The following is a 26,259-nucleotide window of genomic DNA, read 5'->3' as shown; positions in this document are numbered from 1 at the left end:
TCACCACATATCCGTGGAATCGTCTGTTTGGATCTCCACTACTTCGCCATTAAGCCTGGAAAACGACGAGAAACACATTAGAACACATGATTTATTTTCAGAATGATTAAATGTTCATGACCTTGAGATCATATGAGAATCTAAACTTTCGTAAGGAGCTTCAAATACTAGTCACTAGATTAACTGATACCATTTGTTTTATGGGAGAGGAACACTGCAAAATGTAAATTCATCATCATAACCGAATATCTCACATTTACATGGGATGGGGTAATCTAGAATATGACTCTGATCTCGGGGAACAACACTCAAAGAAGAATCAAAGCCTCAAGAAAAGTCTCCCTTCCCCCTGCACCCTCTCTGTTCTTACAACATAGGATCTGGGCAGAGGGTCATCAATACTTAGCTAATTTCAAAGATTTGAATTTAGGTCTCTCTTCCCGCCACAGTCAGTCGCCTATCATCTTGAGATCATTGTCACCACCATCCACACATGCCTAGCATGCCTCTACTATTTATATGATTTCAGTATTGTATGCTAACATACATTCTTGTTCTGTCTTCCCCCCCCCCCCACCGAATTAAAATACAGTACTGTAACAAACAGAACCAATGCAATGTCCCTAACTAATCTAACTATCCAAGACATTTGCACAAGGATCATACCTCTGCAACTGGCCACGAGAGTCAGTGCGGTGGAATACTATGATATTGCCAGAGTTGTTCCTGGACACAGGGAGATGAGGATTCTCCTCATTAGAATTTTTACGGACACTTTGGTTCCTATTAAACATCCCAAGGCCAAAGGATGAGGATGAGGATGCCACAGATTGGCTGGAATCCTGCCGTAGAATGGATACCACTGGTTCTACGTCACTGGCAGCTGCTCCGCCACTGCCTCCAGGATGAATACTGGGGCCAGGTAGTGAGCTCGGGTCCTCAAAATTGACACTTTTTGGCGAGGACGCAATGGATGCTGAGGAGATACTGCTTCGTTTGGAGTCTGACCGCTGGAAATGCTTCGCCTTGTCCTCATAGTCAGGCATCTGTGGAATATCCAGGAATTGCTGTGACCTTTGTGATGCAGAACGGAAGTTGACTGACTTGGTGGACTTTTTGGAGTCTGTCCGCATCATGAAATTGGGGTATTTCCAGGGGGCCTTTGGAGGTTCCATTTCGAAGGCATGGTTGTCGACTCCTGGTGAGGTCCTTGGCTGTTCCTCCTCATTTGATTCTTTACCACGTTTGGATAGGCGCCGCAACAACCGAGAGCCAGCATTGAGGCCAGCATTGAGTGGCTCCTCCAGGCGGGGTATCTTGAATCTTCGTTTCCGGGTGTCATGCGAGTCCTCAATGATTATGTGACGATCGTAAGGCGTGTCGAAGTCCACCTCCAGGATGGTGGAGAATTTGTGTGGGTATATGCAGTCCACTATTGAGATAATCAGGCCAGACACGGTCACCAGGCATCCTGCAAGATTAGGTAAAGCTACAATAAAGCACAAAGTATATATATAATTGTTGGCAAGCACTAGTAAACATTTGCCGCACCCACAAGGACGGCCAAATATAGTGCTTATCCCTAACTGTGTCACTCATTAACTTACTGAGTTACTATGCTTGCTTAAAGAATGGGGTCCAGGCCTTATGGCACGACTGTTTGGAAAACGATATTATGCACCCTGGGCCGGGTTTATGTCAGGATCACACACACACACACACACACACACACACACACACACACACACACACACACACACACACACACACACACACACACACACACACACACACACACACACACACACACACACACACACACACACACACACACACACACACACACACACACACACACACACACACACACACACACACACACACACACACACACACACACACACACACACACACACACACACACACACACACACACACACACACACACACACACACACACACACACACACACACACACACACACACACACACACACACACACACACACACACACACACACACACACACACACACACACACACACACACACACACACACACACACACACACACACACACACACACACACACACACACACACACACACACACACACACACACACACACACACACACACACACACACACACACACACACACACACACACACACACACACACACACACACACACACACACACACACACACACACACACACACACACACACACACACACACACACACACACACACACACACACACACACACACACACACACACACACACACACACACACACACACACACACACACACACACACACACACACACACACACACACACTACCTACCTTCATACTCATTCACATATACCCTTTTCTCCACTCTGTTTACATCCATTCTCTCCATTAAATTATGACACTTACACACACTCTCTTCAGTTCTTATGTCAACAGACTTCCTTACCCCACATCTTTGAAGGATTACATAAATTTTGTTATCCCATGCATTGCGTTATCCGATAGCGCCAGGGGTTCGGATATTGATATAGGCTTCAGGCGCCACTCGACTCACGTGTCATACCACCTTTTGTGGGTTGGTATAGGTAAAATGAGCTAGAGGAGGTAACTCTGGTAACCTTGATGGTGTTATGTCCTTGTAATTTAGGACAGTGAGTGAATAACCTGCCTCAGGCTCGAAGGCCAAGCTTCGGAGACGAGCATCGCTCCTAAGTACAGTACCTCATGGCGTCTGCCTCACCTTTACCTTTACCTTACTCTTAAAGACTTCGTTCTCATATCACGCTAAAGTGTCACACCCAAGAGTTAATATGTTTGTAAATAATCCTTCATGCACTCGTCATTCAGCCCCCACACTCAAACCTCTGTTCAGTATCAAGGCCCTCATAGCAACCACCACCTTAAATTTAGGTAAGTATTTTAATACAATATCTAATTAGATGTTTTATGGCTTTTATCTGGAGAAGACTTAATTCAGGACTAATACAGTACATATGAATATTGATCACCCTCATATGCTTCTCGAATCTGTGAGGCAAAGTTGTGGAAAACAAAAACAGCAGTTGTAGCAGAGACGAAACAGACACTGACCAACGACTAATGTGAGCCAAAAGCACCATCCAAGATAGAAGACGAGGGTGACATCCTCGAAGCGGATTTCGAGTGGCCTGGGTGGCTTGAGGAGGTAAAAGATGGCACAGGCGATGTTCATGAGGAGCCCTGTGACCGTCATAGTGTAGGCGCCATAGCGGGGCACGTTCACCACCAGGATGTTCATCAGTATCCAGGACGCCAGTGCTGACCTGAAGAAATTAGCTGTGGTTAGAGTCTGAGGTGGGATTATCAGTCAGTCAGTCAGTCAGTCAACCAATTAATCTGTGTATCTGTCTGTCTCTCATTCTTTCTATCTGCCTGTCTATGTACAGCTCCGGACAGATGAAACGGCTACACCCCATCCACCAGCGACTTGGTTTGGGTCTCAGTGGTTCTGGTAACAGTTGCAGGTGGAGGGAGGGGGGATGTGGGAGGGTGATGAGGGGAGAAATGTGGGCGGAGTTATATAGGGGGTAGTGTGGGAGGGTGAAGAAGCAGCACAGTCTGGCTGGTGGGAGGGGGAGACGAATGGTTCGGTAGCGGAGACGAGAGTCTGCTGGAGGGTAAGACAGGTGAGTGTGATTAGATGAAAAGAAATTACAAAAAATGAATTATTATAATATCTGCTGCATATATTGCATTTTATCTACTAAATAAAAACACTGTCTATTATTCACCACCGTATTTGGGTATCCTACTCATTATTATTATCCTTTGGATATTAGGCAATAAATAAAGATATTGGACGGTCTTTCGGACCCGAACCAATTTTTTCATAACTTTTTTCTTCAGCTATTTCCGTATTCCTATTATCCCCCTTTTTATCACTTTCTCCTACGCCTTACATTTTTTTTTGGCATAAGGCAGTTTAACTTTCTCTTTAAATAACCATATTTGTCAACAAATATTCCTTTCATTAATCTATTTAATTACCTGTTTTCTTTCAATATGCATTTGTCTAATAATGGGTGTTACACTTTAATTGGCGCCGCTATTTGACGTTTTGAATAAATTTGGTCTAAATTTACGCATATATTGCAGTCTCTCTCAAGTAGGCTGGCAGCCTCACACATCCTCCCCCCTGCTTTCTCCTTCTCTCGCTACCCGTTCCCTCCTTTCCTTTTGTAGTACTGTTTATCTCTTCTTTCTCATATTTTTAACCTCATTCCTTCTTACAAACTTTTAGTGCCATAGGAATTTCTCCCTTATCACCTACAGTCCTACTACATGAAAGTGGAAAAAACTGCCATCGGGAAAAGAATAACTGGAAATTTATGGCGAAGGTTACGATATTAGTTATTTAGAATGAAAGTGTTGGCAGATACGCATTCTTGACGTGATTATCACAGCCACAGCATTTCGCCTTCATAAAACAGAAGGACTATAGGTTTCATGCATTACCTCCTTACGTCCAGCATTACTGTGCAGAACGCCATGTATAACACATTAAGGACCACAAGGACAGTACTGGTAGTCATCGTGATTCTTATGAATCTCTCCATGGGCTATTGAAAACAGTGCTTTATGCTCAACTTCAGAATTATGTTCTCATCATGGCAATCATAGGCAAAGATAATAAAAGCAATATATACAACCAAATTATCATTTATTATACAACAAAGCTCAAACTGCCTCCGTGCTACCTGAAAAAAAATAGAAACCTTATCATATATATATATATATATATATATATATATATATATATATATATATATATATATATATATATAATCATACAGGCTCTACACTTATGAAATTTAACATCGAGCAACCCTATATGCCCAAAGTAATTTCCTCTGCATGGACTGACGTTGTTACGAAACTGGTTGTCCCCCTGCAGTAATTATTAATATATTTTTATGGTCATACATGACTGAATAGTTTAGTTTATACAAGCGAAAACCTCAAAAATAATAATCACCAAGTATTATTCCTTCTCTAGCAGTTGCGCCTTCAGTGACACACTTCCAAAAATCCTCTGGCTTGTCAACATAACGTTTGCTAGGGTCCTGTGATGCAACCCTGCTTCGTGCAATACTCTTCTCATAGTCTTTTCGCTGATATCATGGTCTGTGCATCGGTTTCTGTGGCGTGTAGTGCAACTTGGTGGTTTCCGTGTGGTAGGTTGCCATGCTAGTTAGTGTCCTCTGCTTTACCCAACAATAAATTTTAGATCAAACAGTGTTGTTCATGGTTATTAATATATATATATATATATATATATATATATATATATATATATATATATATATATATATATATATATATATATATAGGCTCATGTATTTAATTTCTTCAGGTTACATGTGATTGTGTGAGCTGGTTACACCCTTGAGACTGCAGCACGGAGGCAGTTTGAGGTTTGTTGTATAATAAATGATAATTTGGTTGTATATATTGCTTTTATTATCTTTGCCTATGATTGCCATGATGAGAACATAATTCTGAAGTTGAGCATAAAGCACTGTTTTCAATAGCCTATGGAGAGATTCATGAGAATCACGATGACTACCAGTACTGTCCTTGTGGTCCTTAATGTGTTATACATGGCGTTCTGCACAGTAATGCTGGACGTAAGGAGGTAATGCATGAAACCTATAGTCCTTCTGTTTTATGAAGGCGAAATGCTGTGGCTGTGATAATCACGTCAAGAATGCGTATCTGCCAACACTTTCATTCTAACTAACTAATATCGTAACCTTCGCCATAAATTTCCAGTTATTCTTTTCCCGATGGCAGTTTTTTCCACTTTCATGTAGTAGGACTGTAGGTGATAAGGGAGAAATTCCTATGGCACTAAAAGTTTGTAAGAAGGAATGAGGTTAAAAATATGAGAAAGAAGAGATAAACAGTACTACAAAAGGAAAGGAGGGAACGGGTAGCGAGAGAAGGAGAAAGCAGGGGGGAGGATGTGTGAGGTTGCCAGCCTACTTGAGAGAGACTGCAATATATGCGTAAATTTAGACCAAATTTATTCAAAACGTCAAATAGCGGCGCCAATTAAAGTGTAACACCCATTATTAGACAAATGCATATTGAAAGAAAACAGGTAATTAGATAGATTAATGAAAGGAATATTTGTTGACAAATATGGTTATTTAAAGAGAAAGTTAAACTGCCTTATGCCAAAAAAAAATGTAAGGCGTAGGAGAAAGTGATAAAAAGGGGGACTTCAAGCACGAGGGATAATAGGAATACGGAAATAGCTGAAGAAAAAAGTTATGAAAAAATTGGTTCGGGTCCGAAAGACCGTCCAATATCTTTATTTATTGCCTAATATCCAAAGGATAATAATAATGAGTAGGATACCCAAATACGGTGGTGAATAATAGACAGTGTTTTTATTTAGTAGATAAAATGCAATATATGCAGCAGATATTATAATAATTCATTTTTTGTAATTTCTTTTCATCTAATCACACTCACCTGTCTTACCCTCCAGCAGACTCTCGTCTCCGCTACCGAACCATTCGTCTCCCCCTCCCACCAGCCAGACTGTGCTGTTTCTTCACCCTCCCACACTACCCCCTATATAACTCCGCCCACATTTCTCCCCTCCTCACCCTCCCACATCCCCCCTCCCTCCACCTGCAACTGTTACCAGAACCACTGAGACCCAAACCAAGTCGCTGGTGGATGGGGTGTAGCCGTTTCATCTGTCCGGAGCTGTACAAATCGAAAACGGCTGACGTCAAGATTGATGAAGGAGACTAATAAGGCACAACAAAGCCCAATACACAATTCACGATAAGCAAAGTTAATACTGCAAAACATAGGGATATTAAAACTGGCCATAAAAAAAAAGTGTTACGGTACTTATGATATAGCAGTTAAGACAGTATGAAACAAGGAGGATTAATGAAAACACATGATCATACAAAACCCAACTACCTACCACAAACTAATGCTTGTGTAATATCGGACATTCCTGTAGCCTTGATTCAAAATACTGCAAGGTAACAGAGAATCTGTCTGTCTATTTAAATTTCTGTCATTCTGTATTTATCTATCTACATGTGTATATAACTTTGCACTATAAAACCAAACACCCTACCACAAACTGATGATTGTCCATTATTTGGCACTTCTGTAGCATCGCTTCAAGATGCCGCAAATGAATGGACTACTTACCACAAACTGATGCTTGTGTAATATCCGGCACTTCTGTAATATCGACCCCAGGCAAACCCTTCATTATCAAGCGTCAGGTACTCGGCCACAGTCAGGATCGGGTAGGGGAGGCCCTTAACGAGTGCCTCGCGGTAGTGTGCTCGCATGTCCGTGGGCTGGATCCAGTAGAAGCGTTCGTTGAAGTTTATATCGAGGCTGCGGTTGTGTTGGGGGATGACTCGCATGGTGACGTTGGCGTGGTCCAGTCCGATAGCCACTCCCAGGGTCGCGTCTATCTTTTCCCTGGAGAAGGCGCGGTAGGAGGACCTGATGATGCCATTCGCGACATGCCAGGACGAGCCCACGTTGCACACTGCAGGAGAAAATGGACATCGTAAAATCAGCAAAGTACACTTGAATTTGGTAGTTCTGTCTTAAATTGAATGAAATCTCGTGCTGGTTACAGTAACATAAAAAAGAGAGAGAAAAAAAAGAAGCATACTACTAAGCAAGAAATGCATATTTCTGTTTGCCAGTAACAAAAGTAACTACCAAACAAGCTAAGTAAATAAATAAATAAAAGACAGACACCATTGCACTGAAAGGAACAGGAGACACTGAGCTGGGTAACAGAGATAAAATAAAGCTAATCTACGATGAAATTTAGAAACAAGATAAAGTGCAACAGAGGGAGAAATAACTAGCTTTACAATGGTACACGCGGCTCATCATTCAAACATCATCACTTCCATACACTTTTGAAATTCATCCTTCCATCTCGTTCATCACTTCACTTTCTTCCTTCTCCCATCACCTTCCACACACTCTAGGATGTCTTGCTCTGTATCACAGCGCTCTCCTGACAATCCAAATCACCCTCCCTCTTGTACTTTTTCGTTCTATCCTTCTGTCTTCCTCTTGATCTCCCTGTCATACCATCAACTCTCTCTCTCTCTCTCTCTCTCTCTCTCTCTCTCTCTCTCTCTCTCTCTCTCTCTCTCTCTCTCTCTCCATCAACGCTACACTACCGTTCTAATCTCTCTGTCTTACTGTTTTTTTTTTTTTTCTCATATACAGTATTAAATCTTTCTTCCTTGCTCTCAGTCTCCCTCTACTCATGTGTCAGAAACCCCGGCACCAAGGCTGGTTTGGCTGTGACGATCAAGGTAAGCCATTGTCTCTCACGCACCGGGAAAAAAAAAAAAAAAAGTGATCCGTGCATCGAGTGTGATGAAGAACGGGGCAAGGATGAAAGGAGAAACAGAAAGTAAAAACAGAAAAAGGGGTAAAAAAAAATAATAATAATAAACATGTATATCTAAAAATAATAAATCTGCAAGAAAGACAAAAAAGGAAGAAAATAATGCAAAGACGTTACTAAATGAAGGGGAAAAAAGGTGAACCGCAGACAACAGGCTTGGCGACGAAATCAGTGAATATATAGGAGTTCATAAAGCTCAGTGTGTGTGTGTGTGTGTGTGTGTGTGTGTGTGTGAAACTGGCACCTGTCAGTGTTTCCGCTTGTCGTTCGAGTGTTTGAGTATTTTAACCCTGAGAGGCACTCATACATGTATACATGTAGGGAGTTGGCTGCAATAACAAGATTCCTCATACACTCAAAAATTACCCGTTGTTATTGCTCTAATCTTACGTAGTGATGTATTCTATTTTCGTTAACACTCAGCCTCCTCGGACTCACTCTAAGCTGATTGAAAATCGTCTGGTGTTGGCTGGAATAGAATGTAAATGTCCCACCCATCTGGTGGTTAATGGAGCCAGTATTAGCATTCGGACTCTCAAACTCACTCAGGAGAAAATACTTTGAATATAGTAGTAAGGTCAGTTCCAACCACAACCACGGGAAGTTTCATATTTTTTTTTTCCTTTCTTTTACTATATTACCATAGAAATGTGAAACTTCTGTAACTGAGGCAACAGGTTTCATCCTGCCTTGGACCTATTCAGGTAATTTAAGTTTAGAGTAAAAAAAATGTTCTAACAAGTTTTAGTGTCTTTGGATTATGGCACTGTTGAATTACGTATTCATGAACGGCTGTCGCAAGTTCATGGTTTGATTTCTTTAGTCATCTGTTCAATCATTGTGTCCCTTAGTGTTTGTTAATTGTCTTTAGATTATCAGACTACACATCAGGGTATAAAGTTGCAAATATACGATTATATACTGTGAAGGAAGGGATGATCCTCTTCCCCTCTTCTGAGTAAATGGTGGATTAGATGGCATGAGAATATAACTGCAGTAAATACTATAGTATCCACAACGCTCATAAAAAGCATTAACGAGAGAAATCAAAATAATGAGTAAGCTATAAACTCCCCGATAAAGAGGCAGCATTAACCCATTAAGGCTGAGTGGAGGATATTCAAGGATGTTGTTCGCGGAAGTTTAACTATAAACAACGGCAATGCAGTCATGATGCACTCTCGCAACACTGTCGAACAATGCCTTGCAGGTGGTGCTCCCTGGATGAATACTGATCAAATATTAATCCAGACCTAAAAAAAAAAAAATCATAAAATATTCATCGCAGTCATACAATGCTAAGGACGAGGTGTTAGTTTCCTTAGTCCTCGAGATAACGGCACTAGGTCATAATCTCACTAACTTGAGAGAATTCGTTACACTTTTTTCCCTGCGAATTATTTTGCCTGCCACATCTTCGTATCCCAAGATGCACAGGGTACAACAGAAACAAACTATGTCGACATAAAAAAGATTACACACAGGATAACAGTAAGTGTAATTTGCAAAATAACTAAAAGGCAGAAGTGCTACGAAGTCTCATAAGTCTGCGAGAGTGTGGTCCATTATGACGGGATGATAAGTAGAAATGTAACTTGGCGGACGTGTTCGCCTGAAGCTACACCGCGTCCTTGTTGATGCTGCTCCTGCCGTGGCCAAGAGGGGGACTGCAGTGCTTCCGGGGTTCAGTAGCGATCAGGCAGACACCATCAAACAAATATTGAGCAGGAGGGGGCCGATGATACCAGAAATTATCATTACAACGACTGATGTCTGAGAATATTAATAATACTTGTGAATGCATGTAATAAAAATACTATGGATCAGACAAAGAATGTATTTTGTCAGCGACATAGTCCAACGTCAAGAAAGCAGTGCTACTAATGGTGGCTAGGAATGACTGGAATTTTGCAGTATGCATCGTCTCTGGTCAGATTTTTTCTCGCGGAATGGACACCAATTCTTTTTTTTTTATTGAATGAGCAATTAACAGCTCATATACATATTTGGGGATCAGAACTCCTAAACGAAAGTCAAACCTTTCCAAACTTGCTTGATATTTAACAGTTAGTACAGTATAGTAAGATCTTATTAGGCCTTTATAGTGTTTAGAGTCAGTATAGAGAAACTGCATTTATCGCAACTGTAACTGTCTTCGGATGAAGCAAGATGCCGACTCTGCTCAACCTCCTTGATTTTTTTTTTTTTTTTTCAATTTTAAGCCAGCGAAACCTCGTTATATACTATATATATATGGACACGATTTCTGGGGAGTCCCTAACTATGCTATCTTCCGGCCATCACATGAATATCACTTCACTGTATACTTCTTTTTAAATTAAAGATCGAAATGCCAAACTTGCTAGGGATGTGCGCCTAATTCATATTTCCAGTAGATGGCGATGACGATTTTTGTTTCATTCTGATTATTTCCAGAAGACTGAATTTAGCTCAAGAAATACCTCCCTGACATCAAAAGTGAAAAACAGCCTGCTCTTTGACGATGACTTTACTAAACTCTGACCACATCCGGACGATGTACTAGACTCAGGAGTGACCTCTTGACCTGTAGGGGCTTCACACTGTCTCATTTCATCCCCCCAGTTCTAGACGTCGTTCCTAAGTTGAATAAAATTGCTTAACAGTAACAAGAACAAATTAAAAGTCATGTTGAGAATGAATGGGTTAAGGTGAAATCTAGGGGTGGACGGGTGTTGTGGTAAAATCGTCTGACAGCTTTAAGAGACGATGAAAGGAGGGGAGGCAGTGAATGGGTAAGGGTGGAATCTAGAGTGGGTGGGTGTTGTGGTTATTATACATGCACTCAAGTCCTTCACGCCTGGAAGGTAACTGTGATGGAGGGAGGGGGAAACTTATAGAAATGGATGGGGAGAGAAAGAGAGAGAGGGGAGGACCAGGAGAATGAGAAGTGACAGGGAAGAAAAATAAGAAAGGAAAGAAAGAGGGAGGAAGGTAAGGAGAGGAAACAGGAAAGAAAGAAGGCGAACGGTGGGGAGAGAAACAGGAAAGAGGGAGGAAGGTAGGTAGAGGAAACAGGAAAGAAAGAGGGAAGAAGGAGGAAAAAGCGGGGGAAAGGGAGGCAAAGAGGGAGGGAGGCAGGGAAGCAGAAGGAAAGAAACAAGAGGGAGGGAGACAAAAGGGAAGAAATGGGAGGGAGGAAGGGAAGGAAAACTGGGAGAGGGGAAAAAATAGGGCGGGAAGGAGGAAAAGAAAAAAGGAGGAGGAAAGTGAGGGGAAAATGATACTAAAAAGAATGGAAAGAAAGGGGATAGGAAGGAAAATAAGAGGAAGGGATGGAAGTGTGAGGAAGGACTGGAGAAATGAAGTGAATTAAGGGGGATAGAGAGAGGGAGGGACTGAGAGAGGGAATGAGGAGGCGGCAATATACAGAAGAGCGCGCGCGTGTGCGTGTGCGTGTGTGTGTGTGTGTGTGTGTGTGTGTGTGTGTGTGCGTGTGCGTGTGCGTGTGTGTGTGTGTGTGTGTGCGTGTGCGTGTGCGCGCGCGCACAAAGCCACACAACCACCTAACAATGGGCACAACCTTAAAATGCTCTCATGGTGACACTATATTCTCCTTCGTTGGCCTCCTCTTATCCTGTGTTTCACAGTTTGCTTACTCACCCTCTCCCAAAATCGCTCATTCACTCACTCACTGCATTAGTTTACACAAAGGCACAAGCACACTCGCTAACTCACCCACACAAAAATTCTTAGGTATACTGTACATAATTGGTCATTCGCTCAAGCATTAGAAGATACACGCACTTCCTCACTATTTTGCACTCATTACTCGAAAAACATTTCCACACACACACACACACACACACACACACACACACACACACACACACACACACACACACACACACACGGGCCCCGTTAAGCCGTTTCTGCCATACTAAAAATGCTCAGTGCTGCATCACCCTCTCAGGCGAAGGGGTGGATGGGACGGGGAAGGAGGGGAGGAGAGAGAAGGAGGAAGAGAGGGGATGGGAGAGTAGAGTAGGAGGAGGAATGGGGAGGCGAGAGTAGGAGGAGTAGACAAGAGGGGAGGGAAGAGTAGAAGGAAGGGAGGGAGAGGGAGGGGAGCGGAGGGGAAGGTAAGTGAGTAGGAGGGAAGGGAGAGGAGGGGATGGGAGGGGAGGAGAGGGGAGAAGACGGGAGGGGAGGGGAGGGGAGAGGAAGGGAATGAGAGGGGAGGAAATGGGAGAGGAGAAAAGAGAAGGGAAGGGGAGCTTTGTTTGTTAGATGTCTGGCTATGGGCCAGAGGCATGGAAGCCAACACTGTTAATCTAAATGGTTCAAGTTACTTTTCCAGGATAGTGAAACAAATGATGTATCAGCAAAGTTGAAACAGAGGAGGAATAGAAACACTAAGGCATAGGCTTGGTAATAAATAGATAAACGATAAAAGAAATAAGTAAAGGAAAATAATGATATAAGGGAAGAAGAAAGACGGGTAAGGGGCAAAAGTTTGGAGAGAGCGAGGTGGAGGTGAAGGATTAAAGGGAAGGGGAAGGTTAGAAAATGGAGAAGTGTATGAGGTGAGATTCTGCAGACTGGTATGAGAGGAGAGGAGAGGAAAGACGAAGAAAGGGGAGGGAGAAGGAGAGGGAGAGCGAGAGGATGAGGAGATGGGGAGGGAGAGATAGAGAGGGGGAGAGAAGTAAATAGTGGGGAGAGAGCTGTGGGAGTGGAGACAGTGCAGAAGAAAGGAGGGCAAATGAAAAGGAGGAAAGGCAGAGGAAACATTTATCCTCAGAAGGTAAACAGAATCGTCAGAAGGTAGTAAGAACAAAATTTAAAATGCTCCGTCGCAATGAAAGGGTGAAGGTGTATGTAATAGACAAACTAAATCGCCAAGGAAGAGGTGCTACGACGTCAGCCTTGCCAACAAGAATAAGACTGTGCCTTCGTATGTTCCCATTGACTTTTGAAATAACCCTGGTACAGAAGGCGCACGAATTACTTTTTTGGTGACCTTTGGACATCGATATTAACCTTTGCTGACCTGCAGTAAATATCATACACAAACGGAATCAGACAGGTAACTTAACAGTATTATTTCATTTTATATTTTTTTCTCACCTCAGTTGGGTAGAGGGAGATATCAGTAAAAAATAAGAATGGAAAATAACAAAAATGGAGAGCTTAACCTTAGTGACCTGCAGTAAATATTATACGTAAACGAAACGAAATCGGACAACAAACTTACACTATTATTCGTACTTCATTCTGTGTGTGTGTGTGTGCGTGCGTGCGTGTGTGTGTGTGTGTGTGTGTGTGTGTGTGTGTGTGTGTGTGTGTGTGTGTGTGTGTGTGTGTGTGTGTGTGTGTGTGTGTGTGTGTGTGTGTGCGTGTGTGTGTGTGTGTGTGTGTGTGTGTGTGTGTGTGTTTTACGGCGTTGGAAGATAGGAAAAAAAATGAAGACAGTCTCATGCTGGTCTCCCTTAAATATTACACGTATTGAAATCAGATAGGACGCTGACATTTTTTCTCATTTTTCCTGTGGCGGTGCGGCCGAGATAAAAAATTTAATAAAAAGCTAGCATATTAACTTCTGCTAACCTTCGTTAGACAATATGTGTAAACGGAACCACGAGAGTTTCAGTTCAGCTTCAATTCTTATAGCTCTGACAGCTGATAATAGGTAAATAAGTTGTATGTTACAGATTTTTTTTATGAATGGAGGTCACCTGTAATCTGATGTATGGATTTTTTCCCTTCCCCTGTTTATCTTCTAAAAAAAAAAAAAATGTTCCGATCTTTGCTGACCTTCATTGGGCATTATACACAAATGGACTAAGAGAGTAATTTTAATTCTCGTCATTCTGATTTTGTTTATCGTATGGCCAAGAGACGGAGGTACTGCCGATAAAAATGAAGGATTAATGAGCAGAATTGATTAATAAGTAAATGCAAATGGAGTCACGAAAGAAGAAGTTCACATTTCATCATTCTAAGGCGGTGAGACAGGAAGGTAAAACAGGAAAGAAAAAAATAAGACAAACAGAACATATTAACTTCTGCTGACCTTCCTGAGATAATATACGTGTATATAAACGGAACCATGAGGAGGACGCTAAAATGCTGGTGCTCTGATATTTGTATCAATGACCGTGAGGCAGAAGATGTACAAAAAAAAAAAAAAAAGGTAAAAAATAATAATAAGTTAAACTGATCAACCTTTGCTGGCCTTCATTCAACAATCTAAGTAGACGGAATCACAGCGGGAAGGCTTATTGTTATTTTTCTTTTTTCGTTCTCAGTATCCTTTTCTTTTTCACTGGTGAGGCATACGGAGAGATAAACTAAGTTCATTTACTATTCCACTTATTTTTACTTCACACTATGGGCAGATTAGTCACTTCCCACTTTCTTGCATCATATCAGAGAGAGTTACATATGGGCTGGGACACACATCGTCTCTCAGCATAGCAAGTATTTACCACTGGAAAAAAAAAAATGAGAAGCAATAATAGTGGAATTCAAGGCAAACTAGTGTTCCCGACCGCGCAACTGGCTACACAAATGGAATAATAGGAAACATTATAGATTAACCTCTGCTGACCTTCATTAGACGATATTTGTAACCTGAACTACGAAATCAGTGTTACAGTTTTTCATTCTGATATTTATCTTATAGCAACGAGACAGGGCGGTGCAACTAAAAAAAAGGAGTAATATATTGAAATGCATAAACGGAGACCTTCATTAGACAATCTACGTAAACAGAATCAGAGAAGATTTACAATTTTTCGTGCTGATTTTTTTTTATTAATGCAGGATGAAATAGTCACTGATATAACTACCTGACTGATCAAAAAATAATAACCAGAGTAGATTGGAAATTTCCTACCTTAAAAAGAAACGGAATCACGTTCTTTGTAAACGGAATCACAGTCAGTATCTTGTGTATGTGTGTGTTCTAGTATTGTTTCTCACAGCGCTGATACTGACGGAGTTATATATATATATATATATATATATATATATATATATATATATATATATATATATATATATATATGTATCAATGACTAAAGAGTAGAAAAGATTTAACATTTCTGATCTGCATTGGAAAGCGTATGTAAACGAACCAAACAGGAAGATTATTTCTTCCTTATTTGTTTTTTGTTATTGTTGAGAGAGGAAGGAACAGCAGACAAAACAATGACAAACAGGAAGCAGATCACAAAAAATATATAACTTAGACACCGAAAGAAAACTGAATAACATATAACACTGTAGCTCTTATCGTCGTGTGCATCATCATCACCATCACCATCACCGTCATCATCTCATCATCATCATTATCAACATCATTACATACCGTACCTAATTGGACATCACTTCATATTTAGAACAATGTATCCATTAGTTATTATGACTAAAGCAAATTATATCGAGATCCAATTATGCAACAGTAATTACAGCCATATCAATTTGTATGTGGAACCAACTGTGCAAAAGTAATTAAGATCTGATGATCTGAAAAAAAAATAAATAAATAAATTAACCACTTTCTAACTCATATCCAATCGGGTATGACGAAACGAAACTTGTGGGAACGCCTAGGGCCGAGGTGGTGCGGGGCCGAATGTTCCCGCCTGTGTTGTTATGTGACGTCATCTAAGGCTCCTGGTGGTGACATCATCAAAAAGGTATAGGCTGTGTGTGTGTGTGTGTGTGTGTGTGTGTGTGTGTGTGTGTGTGTGTGTGTGTGTGTGTGTGAGAGAGAGAGAGAGAGAGAGAGAGAGAAGAAAAGAAGAAAGGGGAGAGATAATTAATAACAAGAGCAAGAAGCAGGAAAATCAGACATACAGCAGAGTAAGCGGACTGGACAGAGCTAAAAGCAACCGAGAGGGAAAGGGCAGACTGGAGACTAGAGGCGCGAGGGTAGAGAGATAGAGATAGATAGATAGAGAGAGGGGGGGGAGGGGAGGTGGTGTGAGAAACAGATGACAAAGGCATAAAAGAGTTGACTGGTGACAGTGAGGAACGAGGGAAAAGGAACAAGAGGGAGAGAGAGAGAGAGAGAGAGAGAGAGAGAGAGAAAGAGAGAGAGAAGAGATAGGGAGGGAGGAAGCGGGGTCCAAGAGAACAGGCCCGAGGGAATCAAGATGATGGAAGCTGACAAAGTGAAAGGGCTGGTTATGATGGAAGGAGAGAGGGAGAGGAGGGTGGGGGCAAGAGAGAGGGAGAGATGATGATCACAATGGAGACTACACTGTGAAGATCGTGGGATGGGAGGAGAGGAACTGACAGGAAAAAGACAAAGCATGAGGGAAAGAGAACAGAACAGAAACAGGTAAACAGGGAAGGAAGGAGGAAAGAAATGAAAAAGAGGAAGGGAGAGAAGGAGGAAGTGGAGAACAAAACATAGGCAGCTAGAAAGAGAAGAGAGGAAGAAATAATTGAAAAAGGGGATGGAAGGAGGAAAGGGAGGAAGGAAGAGGAAAACAGAGAGGTAAAGAGGAAAGAGACAAAGAGAGGGAAGGAGTAGGAGGAGGAGAAGGAAGTGGAAAATTGAAGAGATGTAACTAAACAGAAAGGGGAAGTGGAAAGACAAAGAAGAAATGAAAACAAAATTTAAGAAAAGCATGAGCAGAGAGAAGAGGTTGAATGAATATGGGATTATATTTTGGTTACAGCATGGCGATTTTATTCAAGAAAGGGCTAAAACAGAAAAAAATAAATATCACCAAAATAAAATACCTAAGGGTTAAACGAGGTGGGATTGAGGACACTAAAAATTATGGTAAGGAAAGGCAATAAAGATGGAAAATAAGAATAATGAGGAATAAAGTGAAACATCATAAAGGGAAGAAGGAAAAAACAGCGGGAAAAGAGGGATGGATCGAAGGCAACAGAACAACGCTGAGAACGTCCGCAAATATTCCCAGATTTCTATGCCTGTCTGAGCACCCTTTTTATCGTGCCTCAGTATCTGACACTCGACAAAATATCGGCTCTTTAATCCCATGACGCATTTTAATAATTATTCTTGCTATACCAAGACTAATTCATCCAACGTAGGAGACATATGTTGTAATGGACGGGTTAATGAAGGCTATATCTAACTCCTCCGATTTGAAGTCTTTGAGTAAAGACCTTTGAAAATTGAAGAAAAAAGTAAGAACATCACACAAGAATAAGAAACTAAATTGTGTGCTAGATTCCAAGCAAGTTTTCTTTCTTTATGTCCATCAAAATAGGGGTAGCGAATTCTATAGCACAGATGACAATGAGGCAAATAGAACAGGATATCAAGGAAAGAGCAAAAACTTGATGTTAATGGCGGATCCACACACCAGAAAACGGTATACCAGAGGTTGGATAAAAACGACCAGGAACAAAATCCTAAACATGCAAAAAAAACAACAACAACAAAAAAAAAAAAAAGGTCTATAGCAGTCAAATTCAAGGCAAGGTTGATGAACGGGCGGGCCTTGAGGCAGGTAATGATCGGCCTTGAAACCAGCAAAATACAAGGAGCGATCTATATATCTTCACTGTCTTCTACATTTATTTCTTTATTGATGCTAAAACTCAACCAAAATTTTTTTTTTCATAATAAATATTCAGGAAAAACAAGTCTCCATGGTGGTTAACTACTATGCCAAACTTCAGAGAAGGCAGTCTTATACACTAATTTAAGAGGATATATCTGTCTATTTATCTATTCGTGTGTGTGTGTGTGTGTGTGTGTGTGTGTGTGTGTTATCTGATCAATTTATCTCTTTACAGACGTTGGAAATACATATCCTCATTATGTTAACAAGCTACATCTCGACTACTGTCAGTTTTTATCGAACCTTGTGCGTGTTGGAAAATATGTAAGCACCTCATGTTCGTACTGGCTTTGAGATTCTTTACTTATCATTCAGTACAAGTCCGAGCACTGTGGGGGACGGTGCAGCTGAAGGCCAGGCAGAAATGAGTAGAATATGACAAGCAAACAAGAACAGCAACAAAAACGCGTCTAAGTATCCAGCAACCCGCTCTCTTGTCTTTCAGGGTGGACAACACAAAAAATAGTAATCAAGAAAAAGAACACACACACACACACACACACACACACACACACACACACACACACACACACACACACACACACACACACACACACACACACACAAGGCTAGTCGCTGAGTGTGTATGAAAAGGAGAAATGTTTTTGTAGTCAGAGTAACCATTAATTTTTGCTTTAGCTCCATTCCTCTTCCGTCTTAATCTGAATTAGATGTGCTGCTGTATGGATGCTTAAAAACAGATTATTCGACGTACAAATATTCTCTCTCTCTCTCTCTCTCTCTCTCTCTCTCTCTCTCTCTCTCTCTCTCTCTCTCTTATTGTATCGAGTAATTTCAATACAAGCCTCAGACGTGATGTACTGCAAATTCCGCGAGGACGCCCACTTCCGGCTTCTGGTTGATGGCTAGGAAGAGGAGGAGGAGGAGGTGGAGGTGGAGGTTTCGTTTTTTGGCCATATTGTAGGTGGCGTTGGAGGCTTCGTAACATCTCTCCCACAGTGATTTATTTTGCATATTCCGCCTCCTTATGCTCTTGTCTAATACTAAGGGAAACTACACCGATACTATAAATATAACGGACGCTATGAATTCTTTAAGAAAAAAAAAGTACCTAGTCCAGTTGCGTTTAAATCGAGGTCTCCAGGTTTTCTTTTTTGTGTGATGACGATGGTGATGATTAGTTTTTCGTTTTTTTCGATAATGGAGTGCAGAAAGTGGAGGATATATTATAACGACACGTCGGTGAAATTTTTCTTCCGGTATGTTTGTTCATTTGTTTCATATTATACTTTTACTTTATTTGATAATATACTTATTGTCTGTATGATATACCTCATATTACTTTTTACCGTATGTACCGGGTACTTCTGTATAATATGTTTTAGCGCTTCGAAATAACACACTTTGGGAATGGTGATGTAAATATCCCCTGGTTGTCATATGAACTTTGTATGTAATCATAATATCCCCAGACGATTTTATTCAGCTCAGAAAAAGCGCCTCAACACCAAGGGTTTACCACTGTCAGACAATAATGATCCACTCCCAGCCGACTAATAACGTCGGGCGTTAGCCGGATGTAAAGGTTAATGATGAGAGTATAAACACTCGCACTCCCTTCCAATTACATTAAATCGTCTGGCGCCAGCTGGAAGAACACTGGAACTGTCCTTAGCACAAGAGGATTAAAAGCTGAATGAAATGCTGCACTGTGAGACTCCGGTTCATTCTGGTGCAGCCGCAGCCGCCTCCACCAAAGACCTTGACACACAGGACCTTCCCCACCCCTTCCTACCCCCCCACCCCTTCCTACCCCCCCACCCCTTCCTACTCCCATCCCTTCCTACCCCTTCCCCCCTTCCTACTCCCATCCCTTCCTACCCCCCCATCCCTCCATTTTCTCTCTTCTCTCCCAGTCCCCACCCCCCCTTCCATCTATTCTCCCTATTTCCTTCCTCTCTACATCCTCTTTCCTCTTTTCCCTCCCTTCTCCTGCCGACCCGTCATTATCTACTTTTCACTACCTCCTCCATTCTTCCCATTCCCTCCATCCACTGCTTGTTAGGTTCCTCCATCCCTCCTCCTCCTCCTTCCTCCCGCTGCTGTTCCCCCCATTCTCTCTTTTCTCCTTACCCCCCTGCCCCCTCCCATTCTCGCTTTTTCACCCTTCCTCACATAGTCTTTCCTCATTCTCTCCCTTCCCCCCTTTCATCCGTGGCTAGGACCCTCCCTCCCTTCTCCATACATACCCATTCTTCCCTCTGCCTCTCCCACCATACTTCCCATTTCTTTTCTCCTCCTCCTTTCAGGTCTCTTTACCCCTGCTTCCCCCCCCCCATAAGTCTGCCTTACTCCCTCTCTCAGCACCCTCCCTCCTCCTTAGGTCCTTCCCCTACCTTCCCATTTTCCTTCTCTCATTCCTCCCTGTCTTCCCACTCCCATCTTCTCTTTTCTCTCCTTCCTCCCCATCTCCTCATTCTCTCTTCCATCCCTCCTTTCTCCCCATTCCCTCCTTCCAACTTAGGTTCCATTTTTTTTTTCTTTACTTCTCTACTTCCTCCCCCAGCCCCACCCTCCATTTTCTTTTCCCTCCTTCCCTCCCCCTATCCCCCCCTTTCTTTAATCTCCCTTCCTTCCTTCCCCACCATTCTTTCTTCCTATCCCTTTTTCTTCCCTTAATCTTTCTTCCCATCTTTTCCACACGTCCTCTTTCTTCTCATCTTCATTCCCCTTTGTCTTCCCTCTTTCTCCCTACCCACCCATTTACCCCTTGTCCATTTTCCATGCATTAAACATTAAGGCTGGACCATTTAGAAAGGACGACGAGGCGTGTGTGTCTCTGCAACGAGTACCCTAAAAGAATGATTACATTATCCATTTTTTTTTTTAAAGCCACGATGCTAGTCTATAAAGCAGCTATTGGCTATGATTATATACTGTAATCATGTAATATACAGTACGGATAATATTATTAAGCTTATCATATTCAGTTCAGGTCTCTCGTGGTGAAGAGGTTAACGTTGCAAAGAAAACGTAAGTATCTGCCACGTCCACAGCATGAGGTGGCAAATAAAGCTTTCAGATCACTCACACCTTCCTTTCTCTTCTCTCCCTCCCTCCCTCCCCTCTTGTTCTTCCACTCCTCATCTCCTCCATCTCTCGTCCATATATACCGATTTTTTTTTTTTTTTTTTGCATTGTACAGTCACTCATAAAAGAAACGACCCCCCCGGCCAAGACACCTTTCAACCAATATGATATCGGTCCTGGTAACACTATAAATGACGTCAGGTGTGGGGGTGTGAAGCAGCGTTTGGGGGAAGTTTATTCAAAGTTCATTCTAAGTGTGTCGAGCCCATTCATTTAACCCTTGAGGCCGGGGGTTTCATTTGCATCATGTGCGGCATTAATGCATAAATGTTCGGGTATGGGATTGTGTTATCACCTGAAAGTTCTTTGTTCTTGTAGCATAAAGTTAATTTTGTGTGAAGGACAACATAACAAGTCAGATATAAAGTATGTTTGACTCGAAATGTGGATTGAAGCAGTGTTTCGTGCAGATTAACTCCGCCCTCCTCTCAAACACCCCTCCTCATCCCCCCATATGGTTGACGTCAAATACACTGTTACCAACACTGAATACCCAGTTATATTGCCTCTAAGGCAGGGGGGGTCTTTTCTTTTATGAGTGACTGTACTTCCAGTCTTTTCCAGTCTTCCCCTCTCTCTCTCTCTCTCTCTCTCTCTCTCTCTTTTTGTTCCATCTCTTCCCTCTCTGTTGTCTCTTCCCACACCACTTCCCCCCCCCCACTCTCTCTCTCCCTCCTTCCTTTCTTCCTTCCTTCCCTTCCTCTCTCATCTTTGGTTTCTCCTCCCCTCTCTTCCATTCACTCACCGTTCCTTCCCTCACTTCTCCACGCCCTCCTCTCTTCTCCAAGCCTCTCATGTCTCTCCGCCCTTTCCACGTCCCACTCCCTCCTTTCCTCCTCCTCCACCTCGTTCCCTCCCTCCCTCCCTCCCTTCTTCACCCCACTCCCTCCCTCCTTCCTCCACCCCACTCCCTCCCTCCCCCCGCCCTCTACCCCGTTCCCTCCTTCCCTCCCTCCCCCCGCCCTCTACCCCGTTCCCTCCTTCCCTCCCTCCCTCCCTCCGACCTACATACACACGGAAGTTGGTTGACGTCACTCTTCCTTCTCTCCGATTTTCTTGTCTGTAATTTCTTCTTCTTCCTCCTCCTGCTCCTCCTGTGACTCTCTCCCACTTCCTCACTACTGAAACACTTCCTCTTCGCTTACTTCCTCCTTCCTGGATTACTCTCTCCCTTCTTCTACGATTGTTCACTTCCTTATCTCTACTGAAATGCTTCCTTGGTTATGTGTTTGAGTTTCAGTTCTGTCTTTCAAGATTTCTAGTTTAATCTCTCTCTCTCTCTCTCTCTCTCTCTCTCTCTCTCTCTCTCTCTCTAAGTTGCTTCTAAACAAAAGTGAGACGAACGACTTGTGGAGATGAGCGAACAGGTTTGGAAATTCTCTCTCTCTCTCTCTCTCTCTCTCTCTCTCTGTTATATCATACAATCAGTCTAACTGTACCAATAGACCCAACAACAAAAATATACATATACACACAAAACCTAAGTAAAGCATACACAAGGCGCTAACAATGCATCATAAGGGACAAAGCAACTCAATAAAATTCGTGTCTAATAAGCAACAGACAGACAGTGAACGGAAGAGGAGATAAATATGGCGGAAGATTGTTAAGGAAGAGAGCGGGAATAATAAACGTTACACACACACACACACACACACACACACACACGTTGGCGTAAGAGGCAGCAGACATGACTACATGTGTTATAAATTCGAGAGAGAGAGAGAGAGAGAGAGAGAGAGAGAGAGAGAGAGAGAGAGAGAGAGATATATCTATCAATCTATCTATCTATCTATCTATCTGTCTGTCTATCCACTTACCTGAGATGACGACGCCCACCAGTAGACTGAGGGTCACTGTGCAGAAAGTGGAGAATTTCTGTGGAAGAGGGGCAGAGAAGGTGTTAGTTACTGCACTTAATAAGGGATTTGTATTTACGTCTACCTGTCTCTCTATTGGTGGACTCCACCTTCTTTGACGGGCCGTCTAGATAAAACGACCTTCAGGCGTTTATGTCCTTACTCAGTGATGACCCCTCTCGGTACAAAGCACCACCTTGCTTTATACACTCTTACTTTGGTACATACCCACGACACTTTGAAGTAACCAGAAAGGTGTCCTGGGTGGCACTGGTCACCCCTGAAAATATGCTTGGTCATCTCGGTTGCCACCCAAAGTTGCCGGGGGAGTATCACCAGATCTCCCTGAGGAGTTCTCCTTGGGCCCTCCTATAATTAGGCATGACCACTCCTTGGCCACTTCAGTGAAAAATTTATAGCTACGCCTCTGCCACGATGACGTCTATTATTTAATTTTGTTTTCCATCGGCTGATTACAGTACGCTTGGGAGAAACTTCCCGTAGTGACGGGGTTACTCACCATTAACCCTTTCACTGTAATAATTTTTTTTTTTTTTTTTTTTTAGCCACCGCCAGACTATTTTGTTCGCTATAGGCGAAATCTCTCGTTGTCAATAGGTAAAGTCAGTAAAAAAGTATGGGGATGTTATTTTAACTAGTAATCTCGAGTAAGAAAGATACCCCCTATGTTGAGTAATACTGTTAGGTGTCGGCAAGAAAAAATAAGCCATTATACTGAAGGGACTAAGCAAGTGACACAGATAATTAGAGGAAGTCCGAGTGATAGGCGAAGCACTGAAAAGCTGCCACTAATTTATACGGGAAGGATGAAATCGTTTTACACCCAAGCGTTTTGTCAATTTGTTTTTTTCTCATGCTGTGAACTGTATCATTTCAGTGCTTATCAAAGGCCATTTACCCCTTCAGCACGATGACGATCACGCTACCAAAACGATTTTATTAAACTTAGTATGGGCTTTTTGTTGGGCATGTGTTAATGAAGGCTATGTGTAACCCCTCTAGTGTGGAAAGTATCCCTTACCTTAAGATAAATTCATCTGGATATAGCACAATTAAAGTACAAAAGACGTCGAGCAGTGATAATGGAACCTCAAAGATTAACGTGATCTTATTCAGCCCTGTTATTACAAAAGGCTTTCCCCTTCTGTAGCTGAAGAAAACCGTCTGGCAAAAGTAAAAATGAAGCGAGGGATCTCTCTCCTAAGCTGAAGAAAATAGTCAGGTAGTAGGTAGTGTTTCGGAAAAAAAAGAAAAAAGCTACAACTTCAATGCACGGAAGGAAAATACATTTCCCAATACATTACTCACGGAGAATTATATTGTATTACTGCTATGCAATGAACTGAATAAGAGTACTTCTTATTAGTAGCCTATAATGATCAGAACACAAGAATTCATATATCAGCAAGATTTTAATGTGAGGACTGACATGAAGTTCATTTTTGCATTTGAGTTTACGTGCTTAATGATAAACTTTTACATTGGTGGTAGTCAAATATTTTCTTCCAAAATTTCGAATTGGCAGCTACCTAAACCCTCACAAGGTCACGTTTAATCAACTCTTTCATTCAACACCATTTTTTTTTTTTTTAATTTAGCTGCAGTTGAGCCATATGAGCCTGAGAAAATTAGCAGTGGAATCAATAGCCCTTTGATGGTCGTATCTTCTCTAGCGTTTAGTTGTAGCTAACGGCAGACGTTTTAATTCAGCTGAGGTGGTTGGGGTTTATTCCTCACATAATATCACTCATGGAAAATTCGTGACTAACCTTAAATGTCTTAAAAAACAAAAAAAGCCTATCCATGAGCCCTTAGGCACATAACTGGGTATTAAATAACTGGAGGACAGGCATTATAAATCTGTTTCTGATTATATGTTCTCTTTCAGTTCCAACATGATATAGCAGTTTAAACAGCATAAAAGTAACATAAAGTCATAAAGCTATATTAAGGTGGGACTCTTAAAAATTGATGGGAAACCTGGACTGCTAAAAATGCCAGTCAAAATTTAATGATTAATTTGGAAGTACCTTTAGCTATACATAAAGCCCCCACTATCATTATGGCCCCTCATCAGTTTCTCTTACTCCAGTATGGTGAGGAGAGTGATGATGGGGAGGATGGGGAGAAATGTTGTTATTACATTTCAACGCTTATCTACTACGAACCTGGAGCTTGAAAATATGTAAAAAAAAAAAAAAAAAGTAGAAGGAAAAAAAACAAGACAAAATCAAACATACAGACAAACCTGAAGCTTGAAAGTACATAAATAAATAATAAAGTTTCAGCAGAACCAGATCTCACTCATTATCTGCTCGGCTCCTCACCTCTTTCCTTAAGCCAGGGAAGGTGAGGAGGACAAATTAAGTAGTGATAATTATAACGCAAACGGCTATGAACTTTACGATAAGTTTAGCCTATAAAAAAAGATGCATTTATTATCACGACCTTCTACGTCTTTCGGATGGCAAAGAAGTGGATGAGGCAGAGAGAGAAAATGACCTCGAAGTTTACATAATGAGATATACTGTTAATAACTTCAGGAAAAGTATAGTGTTGTTTCTTATCAGGATCCCTCACCTCTTCTACAGCCAGGTAAGATTATGAGAAGGTAAAGATGCTGATAAAAAGAAGTTACATGACCATGAAGCCTCTTATGACATACAGTTGCCTCTCAGCAGCCTCACAAAACAGGAAACAATTTTTATCTATCAAGATCTTTTCCCTCCTTTCTAAAGCTGGGAACAAAACTTTTACCAGATTAGATTTAGTATAAGTGAAACATCGATTTGGAGGGATTCGAAATCACCTTCATTAATTCCCTAACTACCAACGGAACTTCGTAAGTTAAAGAGTGTCGCCTAGTTATAACAAGGCAAAAAAAGACATCACCACAGTGAAGGGGTTGTTATACAGACAATTGCTCATATCATTACGATAAAGAGGAAAAGAAAGTATAATAGCTTTGGAATTGATGGCAGCGTATCAAAGAACCATAAAAAGAAATAATTGTTATTCTCCCCTCACCTCTTTTCTAACGCCGGGGAAGATGATGAGGAAGGCAAAGAAGATGGTGAGGAAGAGGAGGCAGATGGTGATGGTGGGTACATCGCCGGTGACGCTGGTCCTGTTGCTGTAGGCGTAGAGGGTTGGCCCGCCGTCTGACCGGAACGCATCAAACCAACCTCGCAT

General features: G+C 41.8%; 1 protein-coding gene across 1 annotated transcript; it reads right to left on the bottom strand.

Annotated features, from left to right (window-relative positions):
• mol (dual oxidase maturation factor 1 mol) lies at positions 1-26,259 on the bottom strand. The gene is made up of 6 exons (XM_080267525.1): positions 26,095-26,259; positions 23,008-23,065; positions 7,241-7,592; positions 3,107-3,318; positions 667-1,471; positions 1-55 (listed from the first exon to the last, which is right to left on the bottom strand). The coding sequence occupies exons 1-6, from the start codon at positions 26,257-26,259 to the stop codon at positions 1-3; spliced, it is 1,647 nt and encodes a 548-aa protein (XP_080123651.1).

Source organism: Coenobita brevimanus, chromosome 24 (genome assembly GCF_032717465.1).
Source record: "Coenobita brevimanus isolate Jiangsu-jjx chromosome 24, ASM3271746v2, whole genome shotgun sequence".
In the NCBI taxonomy this organism is placed as follows: Eukaryota; Metazoa; Arthropoda; class Malacostraca; order Decapoda; family Coenobitidae; genus Coenobita; species Coenobita brevimanus.
The sequence above is the reverse complement of the archived record's forward strand: the minus strand, read 5'-3'. Positions and strand labels throughout refer to the sequence as shown.